This window comes from Phascolarctos cinereus, unplaced genomic scaffold, assembly GCF_003287225.1.
Source record: "Phascolarctos cinereus isolate Bilbo 61053 unplaced genomic scaffold, phaCin_HiC Scaffold_3;HRSCAF=262, whole genome shotgun sequence".
Lineage (NCBI taxonomy): Eukaryota > Metazoa > Chordata > Mammalia > Diprotodontia > Phascolarctidae > Phascolarctos > Phascolarctos cinereus.
Window position 1 is genome coordinate 70,645,266 of NW_027555736.1, and position 23,976 is coordinate 70,669,241.

General features: G+C 45.3%; 2 protein-coding genes across 2 annotated transcripts in view; both read left to right on the forward strand.

Annotated features, from left to right (window-relative positions):
- The first annotated feature begins 1,573 nt into the window (after positions 1-1,573).
- SLC18A3 (solute carrier family 18 member A3) lies at positions 1,574-3,992 on the forward strand. Its single transcript, XM_020997083.2, has one exon. The coding sequence runs from the start codon at positions 1,652-1,654 to the stop codon at positions 3,284-3,286; it is 1,635 nt and encodes a 544-aa protein (XP_020852742.1). The 5' UTR covers positions 1,574-1,651; the 3' UTR covers positions 3,287-3,992.
- Positions 3,993-7,435: 3,443 nt separating this feature from the next.
- CHAT (choline O-acetyltransferase) overlaps positions 7,436-23,976 on the forward strand; it is a 101,021-nt gene continuing 84,480 nt past the window's right edge. Inside the window, exons 1-3 of the mRNA XM_020996744.1 lie at positions 7,436-7,609; positions 13,751-13,888; positions 22,653-22,844. Coding sequence (XP_020852403.1) covers positions 13,823-13,888; positions 22,653-22,844 — 258 coding nt within the window. The 5' untranslated portion in view covers positions 7,436-7,609; positions 13,751-13,822. The remainder of the gene's footprint in view (positions 7,610-13,750; positions 13,889-22,652; positions 22,845-23,976) is intronic.

The window sequence follows — 23,976 nt, forward strand, 5'->3', positions numbered from 1 at the left end:
ACCTCGTCCCATCACCAGCAGTAACAGCAACCAGGCTCCACCTTGGCCCACTGGGCAGGAGGAAAACTTGGGGAGTTGCTGACCTCCATCTCTCCAGGCCACCCGGTCGGGGTCTAAGTTTACGGTCAGTCAATCAACAAGCATTTATTAAGAGTTTATATGTGCCAGATACTAGGGTCACAAAGGCAAAAACATTACGATCCTTGCCCTCACGAAGCTCACATTCTGATGCACGTTCTAACATGCAAATAACTATGTACATACCTGACAATGCATGTTTGTAACAGAGACTATATAATACATATCATCTAATATATATATATATAACACAGTAAACCAGTTCTCTTAGAAAGAAGGCACTAGCATTAGGTAGGGTGGAGGATAGGGACCAGGAAAGGCCTTCTGTAGAAGGTGAGATTTGAGCTGAGTCTTGTAACGAGCCAGAGAAGCCAGTATTGAAAAGGTACGGAGCAAATGCCGTCATTCAGGCTAGGGCCAGGACCGGGTGCCTAGAGAACAAGCCACTTTCTCTTTCAGAAGCCACTCTACTGGTCTCAGGTATCCAGAGGCTGGCTCTTTTCTTTTCCCTTATGCGAAGCCCTGAAGCCAATCCAGGTCTACTCCCTCACTCTCTTACCCAGCCTGGGGGCACTCCCCTATGGGTGTCGCAGGGGGAGGTAGAAAAAAGTCTGGTCTCCCCTTTCAAATAAACACTTCCTTCTTGCATTCCCTTCCCTCCTGCCTCCTTCCCCCCACCCAGCTTAAAAACCCAAGGAAAGAGGATGGGAGGAGGGGCCAGGCGAGGGCCGGGTGGGGGGTAAGGAGAGGGGAGGGGGTGGAGGAGGGTTTCTCTCCTCTTAGCCCTCCATTGGCTCCGGCCCCTACATGTGCCGTATTAGAATGAACAGACGCAAGCAGACCCGGGCACCACTCGGGGACCGGAACTCACCGCGTCACAGCCCCAAGTGGAATCCAAAAAAAAAAAAAGAGAGACAGAGACAGAGACAGAGACTGAGATGGGGGAGGGGGAAAGCAAAGAGGAAAGGGGAGGGGGGAATTGCTAAGTGAGAGTTAAGAAACAAGAAGCATGCAACTCGGTCGGTGCCCAGGGCAACAAAAGCCGGCTCCGCGCTGCTTGGTGGAAGGCAGAGCGCACAGGGTCTCTGTCCCTACCAGAGATGCGCCCGTGGCGATAGAGCTCACAGCTCCCTGGGGCCCCCTGAGCCGCAGGGGCGGTGGCAGCACAGAGAGCCGAGCGCTGCGCTCTACCCGAGGGGCTCGGTCCTGAGACGGCCCCCTCGCTGTGGGGGAGGAGGGGGCCGAGGAGAGGCGAGGAGAAGCAAGTTGGACTCGAGCATCCTTTCTTCAGGGTAGAGGCTTTGGGCGGCGCACCAAGAAAGCTGGGGTCCGTGTGCTCCCCTGGACTATCTGGACATCGACCACCTAGGGGGCACGGAGCCTGCCCCAACCGCCGGCTGACACTCAGAGACTACAGCTTGGCGGAGAGCGGAACGGTTCCGCGGGGGAGGTCAACGGGGGCGCCAGGCTGGACGCTTCTGCCTCTGCCTCTCCCTCTCCTCATGCCCTGTGAGTCTCAGGCTCCTGGGAGCTGAAGCATCGGCAGGAGGCCCTCGGAGGGAGGAGGGGGAGGATGGCGGCGCCCGCGGGGTTGGCCAAAGCGGCCGCGGGGAAACTGTCCGAAGCGGTGGGCGAGCGCACCCGGCGCCTGGGCTCGGCGCTGCAGGAGACACACCGGCAGCGGCGGCTGATCCTCGTCATCGTCTGCGTGGCGCTCTTTCTGGACAACATGCTCTACATGGTCATCGTACCCATCGTGCCCGTCTATATCGCTGGCATGCACAAGGGCAGCGAAGAGGACCTCCCGGACCACCACCACCGGCAGCTGCCGCCCACGGACAACGCCAGCCAGCCCGCCAACGCCACCAGCGCCCCGACGCCTCCGCCGAAGTCCAGCCTCAAGCCCACTTACCCAACAGGAAGCGAGGACATCAAGATTGGCGTGCTGTTCGCCTCCAAGGCCATCCTACAGCTGCTGGTAAACCCCCTGAGCGGGCCCTTCATAGACCGCGTGGGCTACGACGCGCCCCTGCTCATCGGCCTGGGCGTCATGTTCGCATCCACCGTCATGTTTGCCTTCGCGGAGGACTACGCTACCCTGTTCGCCGCTCGCAGCCTGCAAGGGCTCGGTTCGGCCTTTGCCGACACGTCGGGCATAGCCATGATTGCGGACAAATACCCGGAGGAGCCAGAGCGCAGCCGGGCCCTGGGCGTGGCCCTCGCCTTTATCAGTTTCGGCAGCTTAGTAGCGCCCCCCTTCGGCGGCTTCCTTTACCAGTTCGCAGGGAAGAGGTACCCTTTCCTGGTGCTGGCCGTGGTCTCCCTGCTGGACGGGTTCCTCCTCATGCTGGTGGCCAAGCCTTTCTCCGTCAAGGCGCGGGAAAACTTGCCTGTAGGCACGCCCATCCACCGGCTCATGCTGGACCCTTACATCGCTGTGGTGGCCGGAGCGCTTACAACCTGCAACATTCCTCTGGCTTTTCTGGAGCCTACCATCGCCAACTGGATGAAGGAGAGCATGGGGGCATCCGAGTGGGAGATGGGACTCACCTGGCTCCCGGCCTTCTTCCCTCATGTCCTGGGCGTCTATCTCACAGTCAAGCTGGCTGCGCGCTACCCCCACCTGCAATGGTTCTACGGTGCCCTGGGGCTAGTGGTCATCGGAGCCAGTTCCTGCACGGTGCCGGCCTGCCACAACTTCGGCCAGCTGGTGGTGCCCCTGTGCGGGATCTGCTTCGGTATCGCGCTCGTAGACACCGCGCTGCTTCCCACGCTTGCCTTCCTGGTGGATGTGCGACACGTCTCCGTCTATGGTAGCGTCTACGCCATCGCAGACATCTCCTACTCAGTGGCTTACGCCCTCGGGCCCATTGTGGCCAGCCAGATCGTACACACTCTTGGTTTCCCACAGCTCAACCTGGGCATGGGCCTGGCTAACTTGCTCTACGCACCGGTCCTTCTGCTCCTTCGCAACGTCTGCTACATGACGCCGTCCCGTTCCGAGCAGGACGTACTTCTGGACGAGTCACCCAAGGGCCTCTACGACACTATCCGCCTGGAGGAGCGGTTAGGCAAAGACAAGCCTCGCCACGGCCTGCCCCCCGAAGGGGAGGTTTCCCTGGGATGGGAGGGGGAAGGCACCGCCCAGGACCGTCCCAGGGCGTTGTCCGGGGAAGAGTCCTCGGACTACGACTACGAGTACAATTAAAAGTATTTGGGAGGAGCGTAGGAGGGAAAGTCTTTTAAACCCCCTGTTCCTCCGCCTCCTTTTCTTAGAAACTTAGTACATCAAGGGTTAAACTAAAGAAAATCGACCCTTATAACACTGTCTAGGCTAGGAGGGTGGTTCTGGAGGGCCTTATAGCCTTGTCTGAGCAATTTGTCTCCCTCTCTCCACTCTTAAGACGTGTCCCCAATGTATTCAGCTTTCCTCCCGTTCTCTTTGCAGTCCTCGATGTTTCCCTTCCCCTTAGCTGCGTTCTCACAGATGTTACCCAGTCCCATTTCCCATCCCCTAACCCTGTCCCAATAACTGGTCAGACCAGCAGTTCGGGGGTGGCCCTGGGAATGATCTTCTCTTTGTAGTTAGGAGACGCGATTCCTGCTCGGTCTTCGGGATCCAAGATAGTCTGAGGAGGCGACACCTTGCTTGAGTGTAACGCTCCCCGAGACCACAGCTCATCCTTCCTCCTCAACCCTAAAACTTCCCAGCGGGAGTGGGTGGGGTGAGTTCTCTGACCTCTGCCTATCCCATTTAGCTGGAGTCTGTGTGTGCAAAAGTTTGTTCGAATTTGAAAAAAAAAAACAAAAAAGTGTGTGACATACTGTGTATCTCTGTGGGGGGAACAAAACACGTGTAACGTCATTCAAGTTGTATATTCAGGGACAAGAACTCAATAAATACTGTATATACTGAGGCCGCATTCATTGCTAGGTTTCTAATTCACACTGCAAGGTGTGAGGGAGGCCAAGTTCAAGGGATTTGGCAGCCTCCAGGAAGGGAGTGGGCGGGAATGATTTACACACACACACACACACACACAAACACAAACACACACGCCGGATGATGGGCATGGCACCTTCAAGGTTGGAGTTAGAGAAGGATAAGGAGGCTCTGATTGGTCCCCAGAGACTCAAGTGCCCCAGCTGTCCCCTGCAGCCCTTTAATCTGTCTACCTGAGACTAACTGGGCTCCGGTAAGCCAAAACAGTTCCTTTTTCTTGTGGTTCCCCTACCGACTACCCCACTAGCGCCGCTCTCTCCTCCCCCCGCCCCCCCCCACTCCTGGCATACACATTCGCTGTACACTCACCCTGCCCCTACACACACCCCTAGCACCTAACGCAAGCTCAGAACACACACAACTGTCTTCAACTCTATTTCATACTTGTTTCCAGACATCCCCTCTTTGCGATCGCGCCCGTGAGCGCGCGCGCAAGCGCGCGCACACACACACAGAGTCCCCAAGCTTATATACATACTCTGTACATACTTCTCCTGCCCTACTCCGTATACCAGCTACATTCATGCACAAGTACCCGAGGGCTTCCTCATCCATGCACAAACCGTCCCTCTTCCTCTCCATATGCACACACACGTGTCCAGTACACAAGTGTCCCCCCTCCCCACCCTGTACAGCCGGTCCTCACACCTACAACGTGCTCTCCACCTCTTGCCCACACACCAGGTCACAGAACGCAGCCTCCTTCCGCACCATTGCCTCGCCCACTCCCAAGCTTTGCTTCCTTCAGGATTGTTTTTTTTCTGAAGCTCTCGGGGTAGCTCAGTGGCATCTCCTGGTATCCCAGAGGACAGTTAGCAATGTACAGAAGTCCGACCCACTCCAACTCCTGCACACACACATAGCATTAAAATGCAAGTCTATTTAACACATGAACTACCATGTAATATAATCACCACACAGTGAACACGGTCTAGTTCCCATCCTACATGCTCTCACACCTGGATTTTCAGTCTCGATCTAGAGCGTGTGACATCTGAGCCCCTTGCTCCGAGTCGGGCTGTGGTCTAAGACTTGGGATACGCTGGGCAGGGCCCAGGGATAGGCGCTGCCCACTCGGGCCGGGGCTCTGTTCTAGACTCAGATTCACAACCTCCCCACAACCTCTCCCCTAGATGACTGACGTCCAAATAAAGGAAAATAAGGCGACAGATGGTAAGATGTGGCAACGGTCCAGCCAGGAGGCAAAGAAACCGACCCAATCTCTTTCAACAGAAAATTCTTATGTGTGTTTCCAGGAGTGTTTTGTCTCCTTGTGTTTTTATATATCCTTCTCTATAAGAGGGAGTAGCTAATGTGTCAAGCTGGGAGAGTATCATTAGACATATGTGTGTCTATGTGGCACATAGTGTGTGTGTGTGTGTGTGTGTCTTCATGTGTATTCGAGAACACTCTCAGGTAGCTGGGGATAGCTCCGAGCTGCTTGTCTCCCTGGAGTGTGTGGGTGTGTGTTTGCGTGAGGATGGAGTACGGTATCTCTTTAGCTGTGTGTCTGTGTACTACCTACTTGAGAGTTGTATAGTGAATGTGTTTCTGAGGTTGTTTAAAGGGAAAGGGGGAAAATTTCGAGGGCAATGCTAATTTTCTGAGAAGAATGGCAACTCCATCCCCCACCCCGGTGCAATGGCCCAAGAAGGTGATCCAGGGATAGCTGGCTAGGACCTGGACCGGTATGTAGTTACTGAGAATTCCCTAAGCTCTGATCACTGAGCCCCCAGCCCTCAGTCCTCAATCCCTTCATAGAAAAGAAAGAAAGGCCAGAGTAAGCCCTGGGGAGGTACCTGGAAGGGGGCGGGGGTAATAAGAAGCAATTACTGGGTCTTGAGATTTAGAAGAAAAGAGTGTATGCTTGTGCACGTGTGAGCGTGCCTTCGTATGCACACACCCACACTAGTAGCACTGACGACTGCATCATATATGTGTGTACAGGTGTGTATTCATTCGGGTCTATTAGTATGCAGCTCTCTCTACTGATATGTATAGAAATGCCAATGTATGAAACTATGTTTATATGGGTGTAAATCTATGTGTCTGTATTGTGTGAATCCCTGGGCGGGTGTATGCAGGAATTGTAGCTCTGCCCGTGTTCTTGTCTGTGTGTATCAATATCTGAGTGTGTTTGTCTATGTTAAGCGGAGCGTTTATGTCTGTAGTGTTTGTGTGTGTGTGTGTGTGTGTGTGTGTGACAGAGAGAGAGAGAGAGAGAGAGAGAGAGAGAGAGAGAGAGAGAGAGAGAGAGAGAGAGAGAGAGAGAGAGAGACTGAGAAAGTTATTAATCCTAAATGGGGGTGGGTTGGGACAGCTGTTCTAATCCAGGGTCCAGCGCTGGGACCAGGGTTGGGTTCTCAGGATTTCTTCAAGATCAAGGCTCTGCCTCCCACCCTTGGCTCAGGACTCCCATCTTCCCTCCACCTCTCCCCTTCTACGAATGTCCCTAAGTCAGCAAACGCAGCCTGAAACTCTAACGCAGGAAGTAATTTTTTTTCCCCTTTGTTCTTCGGCCCGCCTCCAATTCTGACCGTACATGTGCTTCCAACACACATTCTAGTTTATTTGTGACTCTAGTTTATTTCTGTTAATGTGTAAATATGTGTGTACGTTTCCACGTGTCTCTGTGTGAGATGCTTCCCCTTCACATAACACGCTTAGAAGAGGGGACTCCAGGTACCCAGTTAGGTTTAAAGAAGTTGTGTTTGGAGACCCAAGGTGGAGGGGCAGAGAGTGTAAGAGACAGTAAGAGTGAGCAGAGGGTAGGAGCCAGTGCGCTCCCCTGAATGCCAACCTACCCATGCTCTGAGAGCCATCTCCAGAGCTGTCTGGGCTACAGGAAATTCGAAGAGCAAGACAATTTGGCTGACAAGCAAAGATGGTAACAGGAGAGAGGAGATTAAGGGGACAGAAGTACAGACAAGGGAAAGAGGAAAGAGGCAAGGAGAAAGAGAAGGAAATCGATGGCAAGGCGGGGGAAGAAGAGACTGGAGGAAGGCAGATAAGGAAAGAGTGGAAAGAAGGAAGTAAGAAAGAGTGGATAGAAGGAAGGAAAGGGGAAATAGGGGGAGAGAGAAGGGAGAAGGAAAGAATGAGAAGAAATGAGGGGACAGGAAGAGAAAAAAAGTAGGTAGAGAGAAGGGGAGCAAAGAGTAGAGAAAAGAGAGAGAAGAGAGGAAAGAAAGGGGAAGGTAGGAGAGGTAAGGGAAGAAGGAGGGGAAAAGAAAACGAGAACATGGAGGGGGAGGAGAAAGGAGGGTTACTCAGGGGGAGGGGAGGAAGGGGAGGGAATAAGTGAAGAGAGACGCGCTGGGCTCGCTCCCAGCCAGTCCAGTGGCCGCGGGGAACTGGGCGGCGCGTCGGGACAAGCTACCATGGACAGAGCCTGCCGCTCCCGGGAGCAAAGCTGATTCCTCTGATTGCGGCAATTGGCCAGGCATCGGTATGCCAGTAACCGTGCACCCTGGCACCCTAGCACCCGCCTTCTGACACCCACGGTTGCAGCTGCGCCAACTACAGCAGGTAAGCCGAACAGGAAGCAGAGTAGAGCGGGGTGGGGTGGAAGGAAAGGACTGTTAGTCCGGTCTGAGAGCTTTCCTTTGCCCCAGGGCAAAGGAACCACTGCACAAGAGGAGAAAGTTTTGGGACTGAGCTCAGGTCCCCGTAGGTCCCAGGTGGGTGTTTATTTAGGGGCTATCGCCAGGTCTGTACGTGTGTATAGAGGAAGTGTTTGGGTGACATTGACAGACTCCCTTCGGAGGATCTGGGTGTCAGTCCTGTGGGAAGTCCCAGTGACCTCTGACACCTGTCTTAAAGGTAGTCTTTCATCCATCCCCCGGGCCAGGGTGCTAGACTCCCTGCCCTTATCTGGACTCTCCTGGGCACCTCAGGATTTGACTTCTAACCATTCCAAGCCTCTCTTCCCATTCCCTCCGAGTCCTAGCTCCCTGGGTTGAAAGAAGATACCTAATCACTGCATCTCCCCAAGGTAGCTGCTTGGGTGGGTCCTGACTACACCCAAGGGGACACTCCAATCCCAAGGTAACCTTTGAATTCAGTGTAGCAAAGACTGGTTCCCTCTCTGGAGTAGATGGTAGCGAACTCCTTTCAAAACCCAGAGGAATGGGATTGGAAGCTCTGTTCAGATGGGAAGGAGGGAGGGGGCAATTGGAGCTTGCACATATGGGACAGTGCCAAGGCCTATGCCTCTTCTGAGAGCGCTAGCCACCCAAGCTGTGCTCTCAATAAGGATGGACCTGTAGAATGACTAGGGCAGATAAGCTCCAGCCCTCACTTGTATGGCTTCTATTTTGAGACAGGAAAAGAGAATCAAGCATGAGTGTGATATTGGGTATCAGCTTGTCAGGGGCTAGGAGATGAATAGTTCAGGGAAAGAGGGAATATTTGTGTTGTGAATCTATGCACCATGCCTGCCCCAGCCTCAGGATATCCCCTGAATCCAAAAGATATAGTTCCCCTCTTTTGTTTGGATAGCTGTCCTCTTCCTGAGTAGGATGAGGATTGGGAAAAGAGTATTTCAATAACTAGCATTTATATAGCACTGTACGTATTTCTTTGATCTTCACAGTAACCCTGTATGGTAGGTACAATTATTATGCCAATTTTACAGATGAGGAAACTGAGGCTGAAAGAGGTTAGGTTAAAAGGATGAAGGAAAGGATCATAAGTAGACTTCCCAGAGAGGAGTCACAAAATCAGAGGGAGAAGGGAGATAGGGCCATTGGCCAGGATCAGTGTTGCAAACAAAAGGAAAAGGATTCTGAGTATCAGAATAGGGTGGGAAGAAATAACCTAAGAAGTGCACATGGAGGGGGGATGGAGAGAGTGGAACCTGGATTACAAGTAAGACATTGAATATATAATTGTGTTGGATAGCTATGCTTTCTTTTAATATAAAAGGGGAAGAAGGTCAAAACAAAGGGAGGTCCTAGTTTGGAGAGGTGGGGAGGTGGGGTGAGGATCTTAAATCCATGCAGATACCAGAACTTCACTCCCAGGGATTTGGAGGATAAAGATTTTCAACCTAAATTGTCTCTCTACCTCCTTTCCTGATCTATTCATCTTTCTACTCTTGATATGCCAGTGTTTAAAATCATGAACCTAGCTGCTTTCAAATCCCCTTAGGAAAGTAATGTAGTAGTAATAATAATAATAGTAGTAGTAACAGCAGCAGCAATAGTTATTATCTTATGAAAAGAAGCATAATGTCATGGATAAAGAACAAGTCTTGGAGTGAGGAAGATCTAGTTTCAAGAACCATCTCTGATATATAATAGCTATGTGGCCAGAGTCAAGTTACAACTTCTCAGAGCCCCAGGCAACCCTTCTTGATAGTGTTAGAGATTAGACATGGATTGATAATCTGCATTAGTGGAAAAAGTTTCCACACAAAAATGTTTTCCCACACCCACAAAAACACAAGTCTAGACTCCGTATGTGTGTATATGTGTGTATGTATCATTGCCTATACATAGAAATGGAAGAAAATCACTGATGATTGTGCCATGGACCATGAGCATTGGAAAGAACTGTGCTTGAGAGAGGTTATAGGACCACAAAAGACCTTGGAGGAGATCTAGTTCACTCCTCTCATTTTACAGACGAGGGAGCTAAGGAACAGAGAGATGAAACAACTGGCCTGAGGTCACAGAGCAGCAGTAAGCAGGTAGTAAAGTGTGACCCTGTGCCTCCAAGTTCATGGCTCTTTCTACAGCAGTAGGCAGACTCCCTAAGGGCTTCATGCCCTAAAAGGTGAAGAGGATTCAAGAGAGGTCTAGATGGTAAGAACAATAAACTGAAGCCACATTTTACCAAAAGGGGGGAACTAGCCTCAACAAACTGTTAAGAGATGTCCTCCAGGTTATTGAATAGACATAAATATGGGCTAGGGAAAGAAAAAATTTCTAGGGTAGGAGCCATAGATAATCCATAGAGCCATAGAGAATGGAAGAAGACAGCATAAGAGTTTGCAAGGTCCTCTAAGACCAGTCCATCTGAACCCTTTTAGGTCCTTGGGTGTGGCCTTTTGACTGAGTCCAAGTTTTACAGAACAAATCCTTTCATTAAGAGGATTTGTTCTGTGAAGTTTGGAATCAAAGGGCTGAAATTGAGGACCTAGAGGACCACATGTGCCTCAGTGCCACAGGTTCCCCACCCTTGATCTGAATCCAGGGAGAAAATCTTTGGCATTTTGAGAAGTGCCTTTCTTAACTCTGCTTCTCCAGACAGGTTATTTATATGAGGTTAGAAAGGGAGAGGGGCCAGTCAGCCCTTAGAAATAGTATCAGCAATCAGTCTGTAGCTATATAACAGCTATTGCAGTGGCCCTCCCACTGTGCAAGACACAGAATTATTTAACTCATGCATTGCATTATTCCTCTTTATATTTCCCCTGTAGTCACCCAGTAAAGCACTTTTAAAAAATATATCAACTTTGCTTCAGTTGTGATAAAGAAGTGTCCCCACTTTGACTAAGAGAATTTGGGAAAAATCTAAAACCTCCAGAAGGCAAAGGGGTATCAATGGCTGTGAAAACACAGAGGTTGCATCATCCACAGATATGGGATGCTGGAAGGAAACATGGTATAGTAGGGAAAGCATCAGATTTGGAATCAGAAGACCAAGGCTCAATCCTGGATGTACCATTCCCACATTGCATGACATTTGGGTAGGACTTTTCTGGGCCCAGTTACCTTATCATTAGAATAAGGGGGTTGGATTAGATGACCTCAAAGGTCCCCTCCAGTAGAAACATTCTGTGCTTTGTAATAGAAAATGAGGAAAACCTCGGGGAAAGATGCAGCCTTCAGTTTCAAGTGGTATGTGTCCCCTTTCTGTCTGGGATACTTTCTTACAAGGGATTTTCAAGAAGGCTTCCACTGTCTTTTTTCCTCTCTCAGGTCACTAGCCAAAAAGTCTGAGCTGTCCAAGATCTCCACCCCATCACCCAGGGCTAGCTTCCTTATAGGCACTACCTATAAGGTATGACTTGAGTGACATCAGAAAGTACCAGACCTGGCCAAAAATATTTTCTATACAGTCTGTCATGGCACCCTAAATCCCACCATTAGAATTTCCTTTCTTTGAGGGTTTTTTTGGTCGTTCAACAAGCATTTATTGAATGTCCACTTTATGTCAATACATTCCTTTGAAGGAAGCTTCTACTGGCTCCTCTTTTACAGTACAAACCCCATAATGATGGATAATATATTAATCTCCTATACTTCAGAGGGAATGAATTTATCAGGTTTTCTTCTATGATGGGAGAGACCCAGCATGAGGGCAATGAGGAAAGTAAAATGGGGAGGGAGACACCGAGATCAATCAGAAACTCTTTGTTGGGCTCCTCTGTGCTAGGCAAAAGGGAGGAAAAGAAAGAGAACTTAAGGGGAGAGGGCAGCCCCAAGACAAATACCCTTGCCTTCACAATTCTTCTTGGTGCCATCTGCTCCCTCACCCTTAGACTAGTACTTATGGGTGGTGCACGGTAAGGGAAGAAAGGAGGGAGAGACCAATTGGGCCTTCCTTGTCCTAGCTTTTCACCCTTCAGGGCACCAAGATGTAAATTCACAGGTATAGATGGGCTTCTTGGTCTTATTCTAGACTAACTTGGAATTTTAGAACTGGAAGAGACCTACAAGGCCAGCCATAGAGCTTATCCCTCTTCCAAAGCTACCTTTGTCTCTGAATGTTACTTTGCATTCATTTCTAAGGCTTCCAGCCAAGGTTTTTCCTCCTGCTTTAGACAGATCACACATATACCACTGTATATAGCTGATCATCTATCAAGGCTAACGCTTTCTACTCTTAATCTGATGAAGTTTCTGATTTAGGTTTGACTGCACAGGCTATGTCCCCTCCCTGTCTTCTTCCTGCCCCTTCTCTGTCCCCTCCCTATCCATCTCCCAGGTTGCTGACCATGATCTGGATCTGATCTGCCTTCAGGCAGAGTTACCAGCTGGTTGTAGCTTTGATTGGGTGATTGAATTCATCACTAAAGCCTCTTTTAAGAAATGTTTATCCCTAGTCAAAGGAGTGAGAAAGATGGAGGGGATGGAGAGAGCCAGGATTCAGTAAGACAGTAAGCATTAGTGACTCTCTGGAGAGAAGAAAAAAAAACAAAACCAGAGGCAGAGAGAATAGAGCATTGGAGTTAGGAAGACCTGGATTGAAATCCAACCTAAAACACTTACTAACTCTAGGAACTGGGGCAAGTCATCTAACCTCTCTGTGCCTCAGTTTCCTCATCTGCAAAACATGGATGTTGGACTTGATTGGCCTCTGAGGCCCCTTCTAGCTCTAAATCTGTGATTCTATGGTCTATGCCCATTCACAGATATCCATAACTCCCCCTGCAGAACCCCACGGTAAACAAGAGCAGGGACAGTAGTGATTCATTTGATTTGGCAAATCAAAGGTAAACAGGACAACTATCACATAATTTTTTTTATATGGAAAGCGCCTCTAAGATAATCTTGTCTAACTCTCCCATAAAATCTAAGGAAAGTGAGATTAGACATCATAGTCCAACCTTCCCATTGGAAAAGTAATCTTAAAATTATAAACTTAAGAACCATCAACAAAAACCAACATTCAAATAAACAAACAAATTTCTTTCCCCCCCCCTTTTTTTAAAAGGCAATTGGGGTTAAGTGACTTGCCCAGGGTCACACAGCTAGTAAATGTCAAGTATTTGGTCTGAGGCCGTATTTGAACTCAGGTCCTCCTGACTTCAGGGCCAGTGCTCTATCCACTGTGCCACCTAGCTGTCCCATAAACAAACAAAATTTCAAAGTTAAATCACACATGAAAGGGAAAGCACCAAACACCTACATTTATTTTAATGTATATACCAAGAGTATACTCAAAACAATGGCATTTTATTTGTTTCTGTGAACCCTTTTTACCTTCTGTACATTTTAATTTCGTTATTATTATTTTCTATATTTTTACAGTTAATGTATCTATTTTTCAGATACCATCCCCCATTATGCAAATAAGGAGTTCCAGAAAGACAAAGTGATTTATCCCAAATCACGCAGCTAATTAATGACAAAGTTGGGCCAGAAACCAGGTTACCTGGCTCCCAGGTTATTGCTCTAGACTCATAGAATACCAGAGCTAGATGGACCATAAGAGATCATCTAGTCCAATCTCCAAATTCTCATCAAGAAACTGAGGCTCAGCAAAGTTAAGTGACACAAATTAAAGGTAACACCTGGACCAGAAACCAGGTCTCCTTATGAGTACAAGTGCTACTTCCGTTACAGCATATCAGATAAATTCAGGGTATACTTGAGTATTTCTATCTGAGATACAGCCCCTAGGTCATTTTAGAGGGGCAGTGAGGTTGAAAGGAAAGACTCTTGGAAGCAAATATGGGCTCTGGAGGCAACTATGTCTTACTGTAAGTACCCAGGGAAACCACAGCACTGATTTTAGCTTTACTTTCTCCATTTGTAACAGAGAAAGAAAAATTCCTGCCCTTGCATTCCTCATAATATTTATGGAGGAGCAGCTGGCTTAGACTAAGGTTGGAGAGAAGGAAGTAAGGGGACTCAAGACTTTGAGGGTGCTCTTGCGTCTGATTTGCAAATGTACACTGACCTCCCCTCCCAACCACTTCTTCTTTTTGGTCCTTAGAAGTGGGTGTGTACCCCCAACAAGCATTGACTCCTGGACTCAAGCCAGAAGGGGAGCGGACAAAACTCAGAGATGCCGGTCCTGGAGAAAAAGCCCCACAAAATGACTGAAAAGGATGCCAGCAGCAAAGAGGAGGCTGTAAGTGACCATATTCCTAAAATCTCTGAATGATCAGTGGGCTAAGTCCTGAATTAACAACTCTAAGTTTCCCAGAAATCATTTCCCATGGAGTCTTTCATCTCTTACTCCAAATATTATCCATTTCTTGGGAGTACAGAGGAAGTGAGCAGCTTTCAATTTGATTGCATCCTCCTCTCATAAAAAGGGATCAGCTACCATGGAGTTAGAAATGGAAAGACATGGGAGTAATTTACAGAAGCCATAAACCCAGGGAAGGGACCTGTTCTCAAAGAAATGTCATGGTCTGGTCACCATTGCCTCTATCCCAATTAGGAAATCACTCTCCAGGCTAAGGAGATGTATCTAGAGGTCAGAGTCATGGCCTTTAGCTCCATAGAGATTTTCCTTGCTGGCCTCTGCCTTCTCCCTTGAAGGATGTCTATTTTCCTGAGTCAAGAAGGCTTACACTACCTGACTTGCCCTCTCTACTCCTCCAAACTGTCCCAAATCTAGCAAACCAGAAGAAGAGCCTTGGTTCTGAGAAAACTGGTGATGCAACCTCATTTCCTACACTCTCAGTAAGGCCTCCCTGAGGGGCGCTATCTAAGTAGTTGGGCGGCATCCATCTCATTTTACAAATTCTTTTTTTGGTTTTAAAAATATATTTATATATTTCATATGCATTTGCAATCTGCCCTTCCCTCTGCATCCCATCATTGGACAATAACAACAAGAGAAAAAGAAAAAGAAAACCCTCAGTATAAAGATGCATAGTCTAGGAAAACAATTCCCCACATTGGCAATGGCCCAAAATGTAGGTCTCTCAATGCATTTTAAGCTCATCATGTCTCTGACATGTTTCATATTTAGCTTTGACTCTGTTTAGTTTTGACTCTGCTTCATCTTTAGTCTTCTAGACTTAATGGTTTGTTACTCCATTAATGAGAGTTCTAAAGTCTTTCACAGTTTTTCTCTATAATATTGCTGCTTTTGTATAAATTGTTCTTTTGGTGCTACCTCATTTAGTTCTGTATCAGATCATAGAGGTCTTTCTAGCTTTCTCTGAAATTGTTTATTTCATCATTTCTCATGGCACGACAATATTCTACTACAAATTTACGTAGCAGAATTTGCTTTGCCATTCCTTAATAGAAGGACAGTTCTTTAATTTTCCATTTTTGTCCTTTCTTTGATCTCTTTAGCTTGGGTCAAAGGGCGTATATCTTTTGTGGACTTTGTGTAACTTTTTGCCACCTTGTAAATTTTATGGGGGGGGGTTACATTTGAGTTCCAAGCTGTTTTCCTCCCTCCCTCTCTCCCAACTTTTTGCTAAAGAAGGCCAATATTTGACACAGCTATATATGTGAAACTATACAATACATAGTGCCATATATCAGTTCTCTGTCCTTTCCAATCCATCCTGCACAATGTCAAAAGGTTTTTTAAAATTACATGTGTCTATCTCTCCCTCTGTCTGGCCCCCATTAAATAATTTTTTAAATAAGAAAAATAAAATTCTTATAAGAAATATGCATAATCCAACAAAACAAATTTCCACATTTGCCATGTTCAAAAATATGTCTCACAAAAAAATCAACAAAAACAAACAAAAAAAATAAGTGTCTCATTCTGCATTTCAAGTCCATCAACAAGAGGTGTATAGACCCATAGTTTATCATTCACAAAATAAATCTTACAAAAACATGGCTTCCTACATGTCACTCTTACCCCACACTCCCTCCCCAAACACTACCTTCAAAAAGATTTTTAAAATTTCCAGAGAATGCCAGGATTCCATATTTCCAGTCTCTGTTTTGACATTGATCTTGGACAACTCACTATGTTTCTCTGAGCCCCAGACTCAGTTTCTTCATTTGTTTAAGAGAATGTTGAACTGGATATTATCTAAGTTCCCTTCCAGCTCTAACAGCCTAGGATTCTGATTCCCTTGCTTCTGAGTACCTAGTCCAGAACTATAAAATAGTGTCTGCTCATTGTTAGGGGATTCTATACAGGGCACTCAGAGGACAAAGAATTACAGAACCTTATATTGTTTGCAATGGAGAACCAGAAGGATGAGCTCATGATGCTCTGATGTGCTGTTATTGGCCTCTCTTCTTCTTGATGACAAAGGGAGGCACTTCACAGAAGTGCTGACATCAAGACATCAAGACACTTGTTTCTACATGTCTACCCACACCCCACTGCAGACATACCTGCCAGGTTGCAACTCTGAGACTTCTTCCAGGGACATGCTCGTACACCAACTAATAGCTACACAAACCCTTCCACCATATTCTAGTGCTTTGGCCCTCCTCCTGGCATTTGGCTCCCCAGGATAGACAAGATTCCCAGAAGGTACCAGAATACCCAAATGTTCGATCAGCCAACCAGCTGTTCACCAGACCTCCCTAGACTCCTCCAAATTGGGGATGGTATATCTGAAAAAAAGCAAACATTCTGCTGGATGATAATAGACATCTGACTGCAGAGAGCTCACTACCTTATGAGGCAGTCTATTCCATGGAAGCAGCAGTGGCATAGAGGCAAGCACTAAATCTAGGATCAGGAGAGATACATTTAGATATTATCTTTACTACTTACTATCTGTATGATGAAGAGCAATTTATTTAATCTCTGGGGGCCTCAGTTTCCTCTCTTATAAAATGAAGTTGTACCAGATGGCCTCTTAGATTTCTTCCAGCTCTAAATCTATGGTCATGTATGATATCTAAAGTGTACTTGAGCTTTAAGTCCTCTTTTAGGGATGGCTCTATTTGGTAAGAAGTGTTTCCTTACATGGATCCAAAATCTACTTCCTTATATTTCTAAATATAGACGCTAGAATTCCCCTCTAAAGCCAAGCAGAACAACTCCTTCCAGTTCTCAAATTCTATGATTCTATGTCCAATTATCAATTTATTTGGGGCTAATGAACCTTGGACCTGCCCAAATTTGTTTGCTCACACAAAGGCCGTTTGCAGTTCACATCTCTTTCTTCCTAAGTGAAGGGGCCTCTGCTCCCAGGCCAGAGGAAATACACATCTCTAGGTTCCCCATTTTCCCCACCTTCACCAGGCAGGCTGACTCTGCTACCCTGGAGTAGGGAGGAGAGGCTTTTTTATGCTTCAGGCTAACATATACCCACTGATAACATATACCTCTAGGATCTGAGCATTTACAGCTGGAAGGGACCTTGGAGATCACCAACACACCATTTTACAGGTGAAGAAACTAAGGCCCCAAATCACATAGTAAGTGGCAAAGCTGGGATTGAAGCCTAGGTCCTCTGACTCTAAATTTGGTGCTCTTTTCACTATACCATGCTTCTGATCTATACAGCATCACAATATTCCTCTTCTGGCACCCAGGAGAATAAGCAGGCCAGGGAGATAAACCTGACCTTTGTTTCTTTGTTCCTGCTTCACTTACAGGTCTCATTTGAGTTTCCCATTGGGTAGAAAGGTTCAGTGCAAATTCAGGGTTAGAGTCCATTTGGTAGGATGTCATCCAAAGTTACCTTCCCTGTCCCTAAGTCATTATCCCCCAAGAATTCCTTGCTTCCTCTCCTTTGCTCTTAAGGTTATTTATTGTCCTTTAGCTGGGCAATAGGTGAATGGAATTAAGGTTGGCTTGGTATTAGATGGTAGAAACAGGATCAGGCAAGTGGGGCTGACATATAAATGGGGATACGGTGGTATCTTGTTGATACAAGACCAAAGATTGCAACTTCTGCTACATTACGCTGGAGCATAACTGGAGATTTTTGTCTCCAGTTTCCAGTTTTCAAAAGTAGATCAAAGATGTGATTTCAGTTAGTTCTTCCACTGAAGGACAGAAGGACATATAATGAGGGTAAATACTCAGTCACCACCTGGAAATCCAACTCCCCCATACCAGTGAGATCACAACTTCCTTTTGCTGCACAGCACAATATGTTTTTTGTAAAACAACTCATTGGGCTCCATAGCAATGGTGAGGAACCTTTGTTTATTTTAAGAGCCAATAATCCTAAAGGAGGGGGAGGATCCATTGAGGGATACATACAAATTAAAAAGTAGCTTAATTCAGTGAGGGGTGTTTTTGAGTGATATATGCAACCTTCAATTCACATACTTTAAAATTTTTAACAAAATAAAATTATATTTAAGGATTTTTTTAAATTTTCAATTTCATGTTATATCTAGTTAAGGGATGGACAAGGAAGAAGGGAGCAGAAGGAGAGGAAAGAAAAGAAAAAGAATTTGGAGGAAGAGGAGGAAGGGAGAGAGAAAGGGAGACAGAAGTTGGAAGAAGAAAGACTAAAGGAGAGGAGGAAAAAGAGAAAGCAATTAAGACATATGCAGAGCAAGAAAAAAAAAAGAAAAAAGTTAGGAAAGAGGCTCAGTAGTTTCTGAATGGGAGGCAAAGTAATAGAGGGATAGACACTCACTCTGGAGTCAAAGGACTTGAGTCCATATTCCAGCTGTGACTCTTACTGCCTGCTGGCCAACTCGGCCAACCAACTCATTTACTCAAAACTTCTTGACATTTCTGCAAGATTTGGCACTGTTGACCTCCCCTCCATCCTAGACATTCCCTCTTTCTCTGAGTTGTTGTTATTCTTCTATTCCTTGGTTCTGTTCCTACATGTGTGAATGTTGTTTTCAGTTAACTTTACTAGTATCATCTTCTCTGTCATGTTCTCTAACTACGGGTGTAACTCCCAGCTCTGTCTTGGGTTCTCTTCTGTCCTGTCTCTATACTTAATTTCCTTATCCTATGAATTTAACTATTGAATCTAGGCAGATGACTCCCAGAGATCTGTATCTATATTTATATCCATATCCATATATCTGTATCTCTATCTATCCAGCCCTAGTCTTTCCTGAGCTCCAGCCTCAAATCAACTACCCATTGGACATTCAAATTGAATGTCTTTCTCAAACTCAATATGCTCAAAACAGAATTCATTATCTTTTCCCCTCCCCAAACCCACTCTCTTTTGAGCTCTCCTATTGCTGTCAAGGTCATAAGCATTCTGACAGTCATCTAGGCTCACAACCTCAATATCATCCTAAACTTATAACTCTCCCTCAACCCATAGATCCTATCAGTTGCCAAATCTTAGCATATCTTTTTATAAATAATATTTTCTTTTCCCCACTACACGTAAAAACAATTTTAACATTCTCTTTTTTTTTAATCTGAGTTCCAAATTCTCTCCCTTTCTCATCTCTCTCGTCTCTAACACAATAAGCAATTTGATATAGGTTATATATGTGCAATCATGCAAAACATATTTCCATGTTAGTCACATTGTGAAAGAAAACACAAACCAAAAGGGGAAAAAAATGAAAAAATAAAATGAAAAAACAGTATACTTTGAACTGCATTCAGACTCCAGCAGTTCTTTCTCTGGAGGTCGATAGCATTTTTCATCATAAGTCCTCTGGAATTTTCTTGGATCATTGTATTGCTGAGAACAGATAAGTCATTCACAGTTGATCATCATGTGATATTGCTGTTATTATGTACAATGTTCTCCTGGTTCTGCTCACTTCACTTTGCATCAGGTTATATAAGTCTTTCCAGGTTTTTTCTGAAATCAGTCTGCTTGTTATTTCTTATGGCACAACAGAATTCCATTACAATCATATACCACAACTTGTTACCATTTCCCAACTGATGGACATCCCCTCAATTTTTTTTCTTTTTTAAAATTGCATTTTATAGTATTTTATTTTTCCCAATTACATATAAAAACAAATTTTAACATTCATTTAAAAATTTTTGAATTCCAAATTTTCTCCTTCCCTTCTTTACCTCCACTCTCCCTAAAACAGTAAGCAATGTTATATAGGTTATATATTTGCAATCATGTAAAACATACTTCCATATTAGTCATGTTGTGAAAGAAGACAGAGACCAAAAGAAAAAAAACTACAAAAAAATAAAGTGAAAAATAATATGTCTCAATTTGCATTCAGATCCCATCACCTTCTAATCCCCAGACTGTGCCATCCCCAACAACATTACTATGTATCTGCTCTGTATGGATCTCCTCATTGGACTATAAGCTTCTTGAGGTCAGAGACTGTTTTACTTTTTGTCTTTGTATCTCCAGCACTTAGCACAGTTTCTGGTATATAATAAGCACTTAAAAATGTGTGTTTATTGATTGATGAAGAACCTGAGATCCAAGGGGGTTATAACTAATCACCTAATCACCTCTTGCTGGGAGGATCATGGAAAAGGTAGCCTTGGTGGCCAAGGCTTTGAAAGAGGAGAAGGATTTCCATGGGATACAGAGGGAAGAGTCCCTTCAAGGCATGAGATAGAATATTTGAAAGTACTCAGAGTGAGATAAGACACATCAAGGAGCAATGAATAGTCCAATGAATCTAGAATGGGTAGGGCAGAAAGAGAGAGCAAAATGAAAACAATATTTGGTGAGAGCTAAATTGTGAAGGGTCTTGAGTGCTCACCTAAGGCTGTATTTTACATGTGAGGCAATGGTGTACCTTTGGAGGTTTTTGAGTAGGAAAATGACATGATTAGATTTGTGCACTAGGAAGATCATTTTGACATCACCCTATGAAGACTAGATTGGAAGGAGGATTTAAAGGCAGGAAGACTAGTTATGAGGCTATTACAATAGTCCAGGCAGGAAGTAATGAGGGCTTTAAATAAACTGATAGAGCGGAAGCAGAAAGGAGGGGACAGATTTGAGAAATATTTCTCAGGTAGAAACAAAAAAAAAGGACTTCACAACCAAAAGGATGTAGGAGATGAAAGAAAGGCAAGATGTACTGATGACTCCTTCAAGCCTGGATGCATAGAAGAATAGTGTAGCCAGGAACAGAAATAGGGAAGTTAGGATAAGGGATAAAATTTGAAGGAAAGATGATGAGCTTTGTTTTAGACACATGGAACTTGAGGTATTAATAAAATATATAAGTGGAGATGTCTAGCATTTAATTAGAAACATGGGACTGAAGTTCAGAAGAGGTCAGGACTATAGATATAATCAGTCACAGATATAGTCAGTCAGGAAATCCTTCACATACTGGAGATAAATGAAGTTATACTAGTAGACAAAATTGCCAAAGAAAGAGTACAGAGGAAGTAAAGAAGGAGTCAAGAATATTTAGCCTTTAGGGTTGCTCATACTAAATGGATTGGAGAAGGAAAGAGAACTAACCAAAGTCCAATAAGGAGCAGTCAGTGAGGTTGGAGAAGAATCAGAATATGTTGAGAAAGCCAAGAGGGAAGAGCTTTCTGAAAAGTCTGTGGTCAACAACCTCAACTTCTGCAGAAAGGTGATGGAAAATGGGGACTAAGAAAGAATCATTAGATGTGGCAACTAGGAGGTCATGAGTGATCTTGGAGAAAACATATTTAGTGAGGGCAGAAGCCAGTTTTCAGGGAATTAAAAAGCAAGTAAGAAATGTAGTCATGAAGACTGCAGAGAGAGAGAGACAGGTAGATTGCTTAATGTAGTAGCAGAGTGAAGAGAAAGTGCTCTTTTTTTTAGGATGAGGGACACTTGAGTATGTTTGTGGTCAGAGGGGAAGAAGAAAATAAAATATGTGTAAGGTGAGGGGCAAAGGAGATGGTGTATGGATTGAAGTATTAGAAGAGACAGAATAGGATCAAAGTGGTGGGTAGAAAGGCTAGTTTTGCCGAGAAGGAGGACCATTTCATTGCCTGAGACTGGCAGGGAAGAGAGGATTTGAGAACACACAGGTTTTGAGTTAGGGAGAAGACCAAGATAGTTCATGTCAGACCAGATCAGTTCAGTTTTCTAATTTTCACTTCTCTTGATGTCATCTAGAGAAGGAGAAGGATGGAGTTGGAGAATTGAGGACGGTGTGGAGTTTTGGCAGTTGTTACCATGGGGAATATTATAGAGTCAATGGTAGATAATAAAGGTTGTCATGTATTGGTGAAAGCCCAATTGGAGTTGATGAGAATATTTTTATGGCAGACTAAGTCAGCACAGCTTTGTGGCTTGGGTGGGCAGTGCTCTCCACATCAGGGGTCAAAGTGGATATGGTGGATCAATCAATCAACAAATATTTATCAAGTACCTAATATGTGCCAGGAGTTATGCTAGGTGCTGGGAATAGATATATGAAATAGTCCCTGCTCTCAAGGAGCTTATGTTCTCTGATCAGAGGAGAGAAAATATGTATGCAAATGAATATATACAAAATAAGTATACACAAAAGAAATGCAAAGTAATCTTGGGATGGTGAGAGTTAATCAAAGTGGGGACTAACGACGCAGGAAGAGTAGAAAGGGTAGCTTTGGAGGACATTCAAGAGTGGCAGAAAGTACAGTTTTGAAATAGCTAATCATTGTGTCAAGATTGTGAAGGGAGCTGAGGCCAGAACAGGAATTATAGACTGAGAACAGGGAGTGGTGGAACTACTGGGGATCCCAATGAAGGTGAATAACAGGCTCTGTAAGAATAAGGGAGCAAGTCCCTGGTAGCTATGGGTGGTAAGGTGATACACGCATGGAGGAGAGCAAAAATGAGACCTGAAGAGGAGCATGGAGGAATGCTAAAGCCAAACTTTGCAGATGCCACAGTTTCACAGAGAGCTGTATTCTCCTCGGTGGGAGTAGGAATGAGAGGCAGCAGAGGAAGCAAGGTACAAGTAGAGAGAGAAGGTAGGCTCTCATCCTCAAAAGATGAAGTCCCATGTTCACCCAACCCAGGACTCAAAGGCTGGGCTCCTAGCACAAACTTTCTTGGCCTGTACCATTGATCACCTTGCTCTCTGCCCATGATCAGGTGCTATCCAAACTCCCTGTGCCACCACTCCAGAAGACCCTGGCCACATACCTCCGGTGTATGAAACACCTCGTGCCCGAGGAGCAGTACAGAAAGACCAAGGTGATTGTGGAACAGTTCGGTGCCCCAGGAGGCCTAGGGGAAGTCTTACAGCAGAAACTCATGGAGAGAAGGGAGAAGACAACAAACTGGGTAAGAAGTCAAACCACAACATAAGGCCCAGCTGGCAAGGGGAGAGAATGGTAGAAAGAAAGCATGAGAAGTTCATTATTTCTAACACCACTGGCCCCATAATTTGGCTTATTTTCATAAAAGTCTGTATCCCCCTCAAAGCCACCTTTCACCCATAGTTCTTGGTGGCACTGGACTTTACCCATCCAAAGGAATGTAATAATGTAGCTTCCTTGCACATGTGGGGACTTCATATACTCTTGCTCAACGTTTCCCCATACCTATTCTTTCATTTGCTTCTTAACAACAAATGTTAATAAACACAAGTTTAATACTGGGGAAAGACCAGTGTTGATGACTGTAGATAAGTGTAGAGAGCTGGCTAAAAAACTGGCCCTGGAGTCAGGAAAACCCGGGTCCAAGTCCTGTCTCTTACACAGACTGACTGTGTGACCCTGGGCAAGTCACTTAAACCCTCAGTGCTCCAGGCAACTCTCTGAGTATAAATGACAGACCTGCTATTCTTATGGTAGTGGGAGTCTCATGCAAGGGAACTGCTATGCCAGGTTCTGAGGAGAAATGAGAACTGAAAACACTTAAGGAGCTTGCCACAGTAAGATAGGCAGAGATATTATTTTTCCATGAAAGCGAACTTCACAATGTGAAAAATGAAGGACAGAGAGGTTTAGTTACTTGCTTACTCAATGAGTTAATAGAATAGTTGGATCTAGACCCATATTCAGTCATCTGAAGGAATACTCAACAATTCAACCAACATTTTTTCAGGTCCTACTGTTTCACAGCATTTTGCTAAATTCTGGGAAAGCTACTAAATTTAGCCTGTCCTTATGGGACTTACAACCTAGTAGGAGATAAATACACACAGAGATGTAATACAAAATAATATCTGATAAATGCATTATAGAAGAGAAAAAAAACCCCAAAATTCTGTGTGAGGTCAGAGTGGTAAAGGTCATTGAGGGTAAGGAGATCAAGGAAGGCTTTATGGATCTTGATGGAAATGCCCTTCCTTCTACCTGCCCATCCTTTAAATCCCAACTCAGTTGGGTTGGTTGAGAATTAAAAGATGAGTAGGTAGATGGAAGGGAATTGGCACAAGAACAGTACAAACAAAGGCATGGTAGCAGGAAAA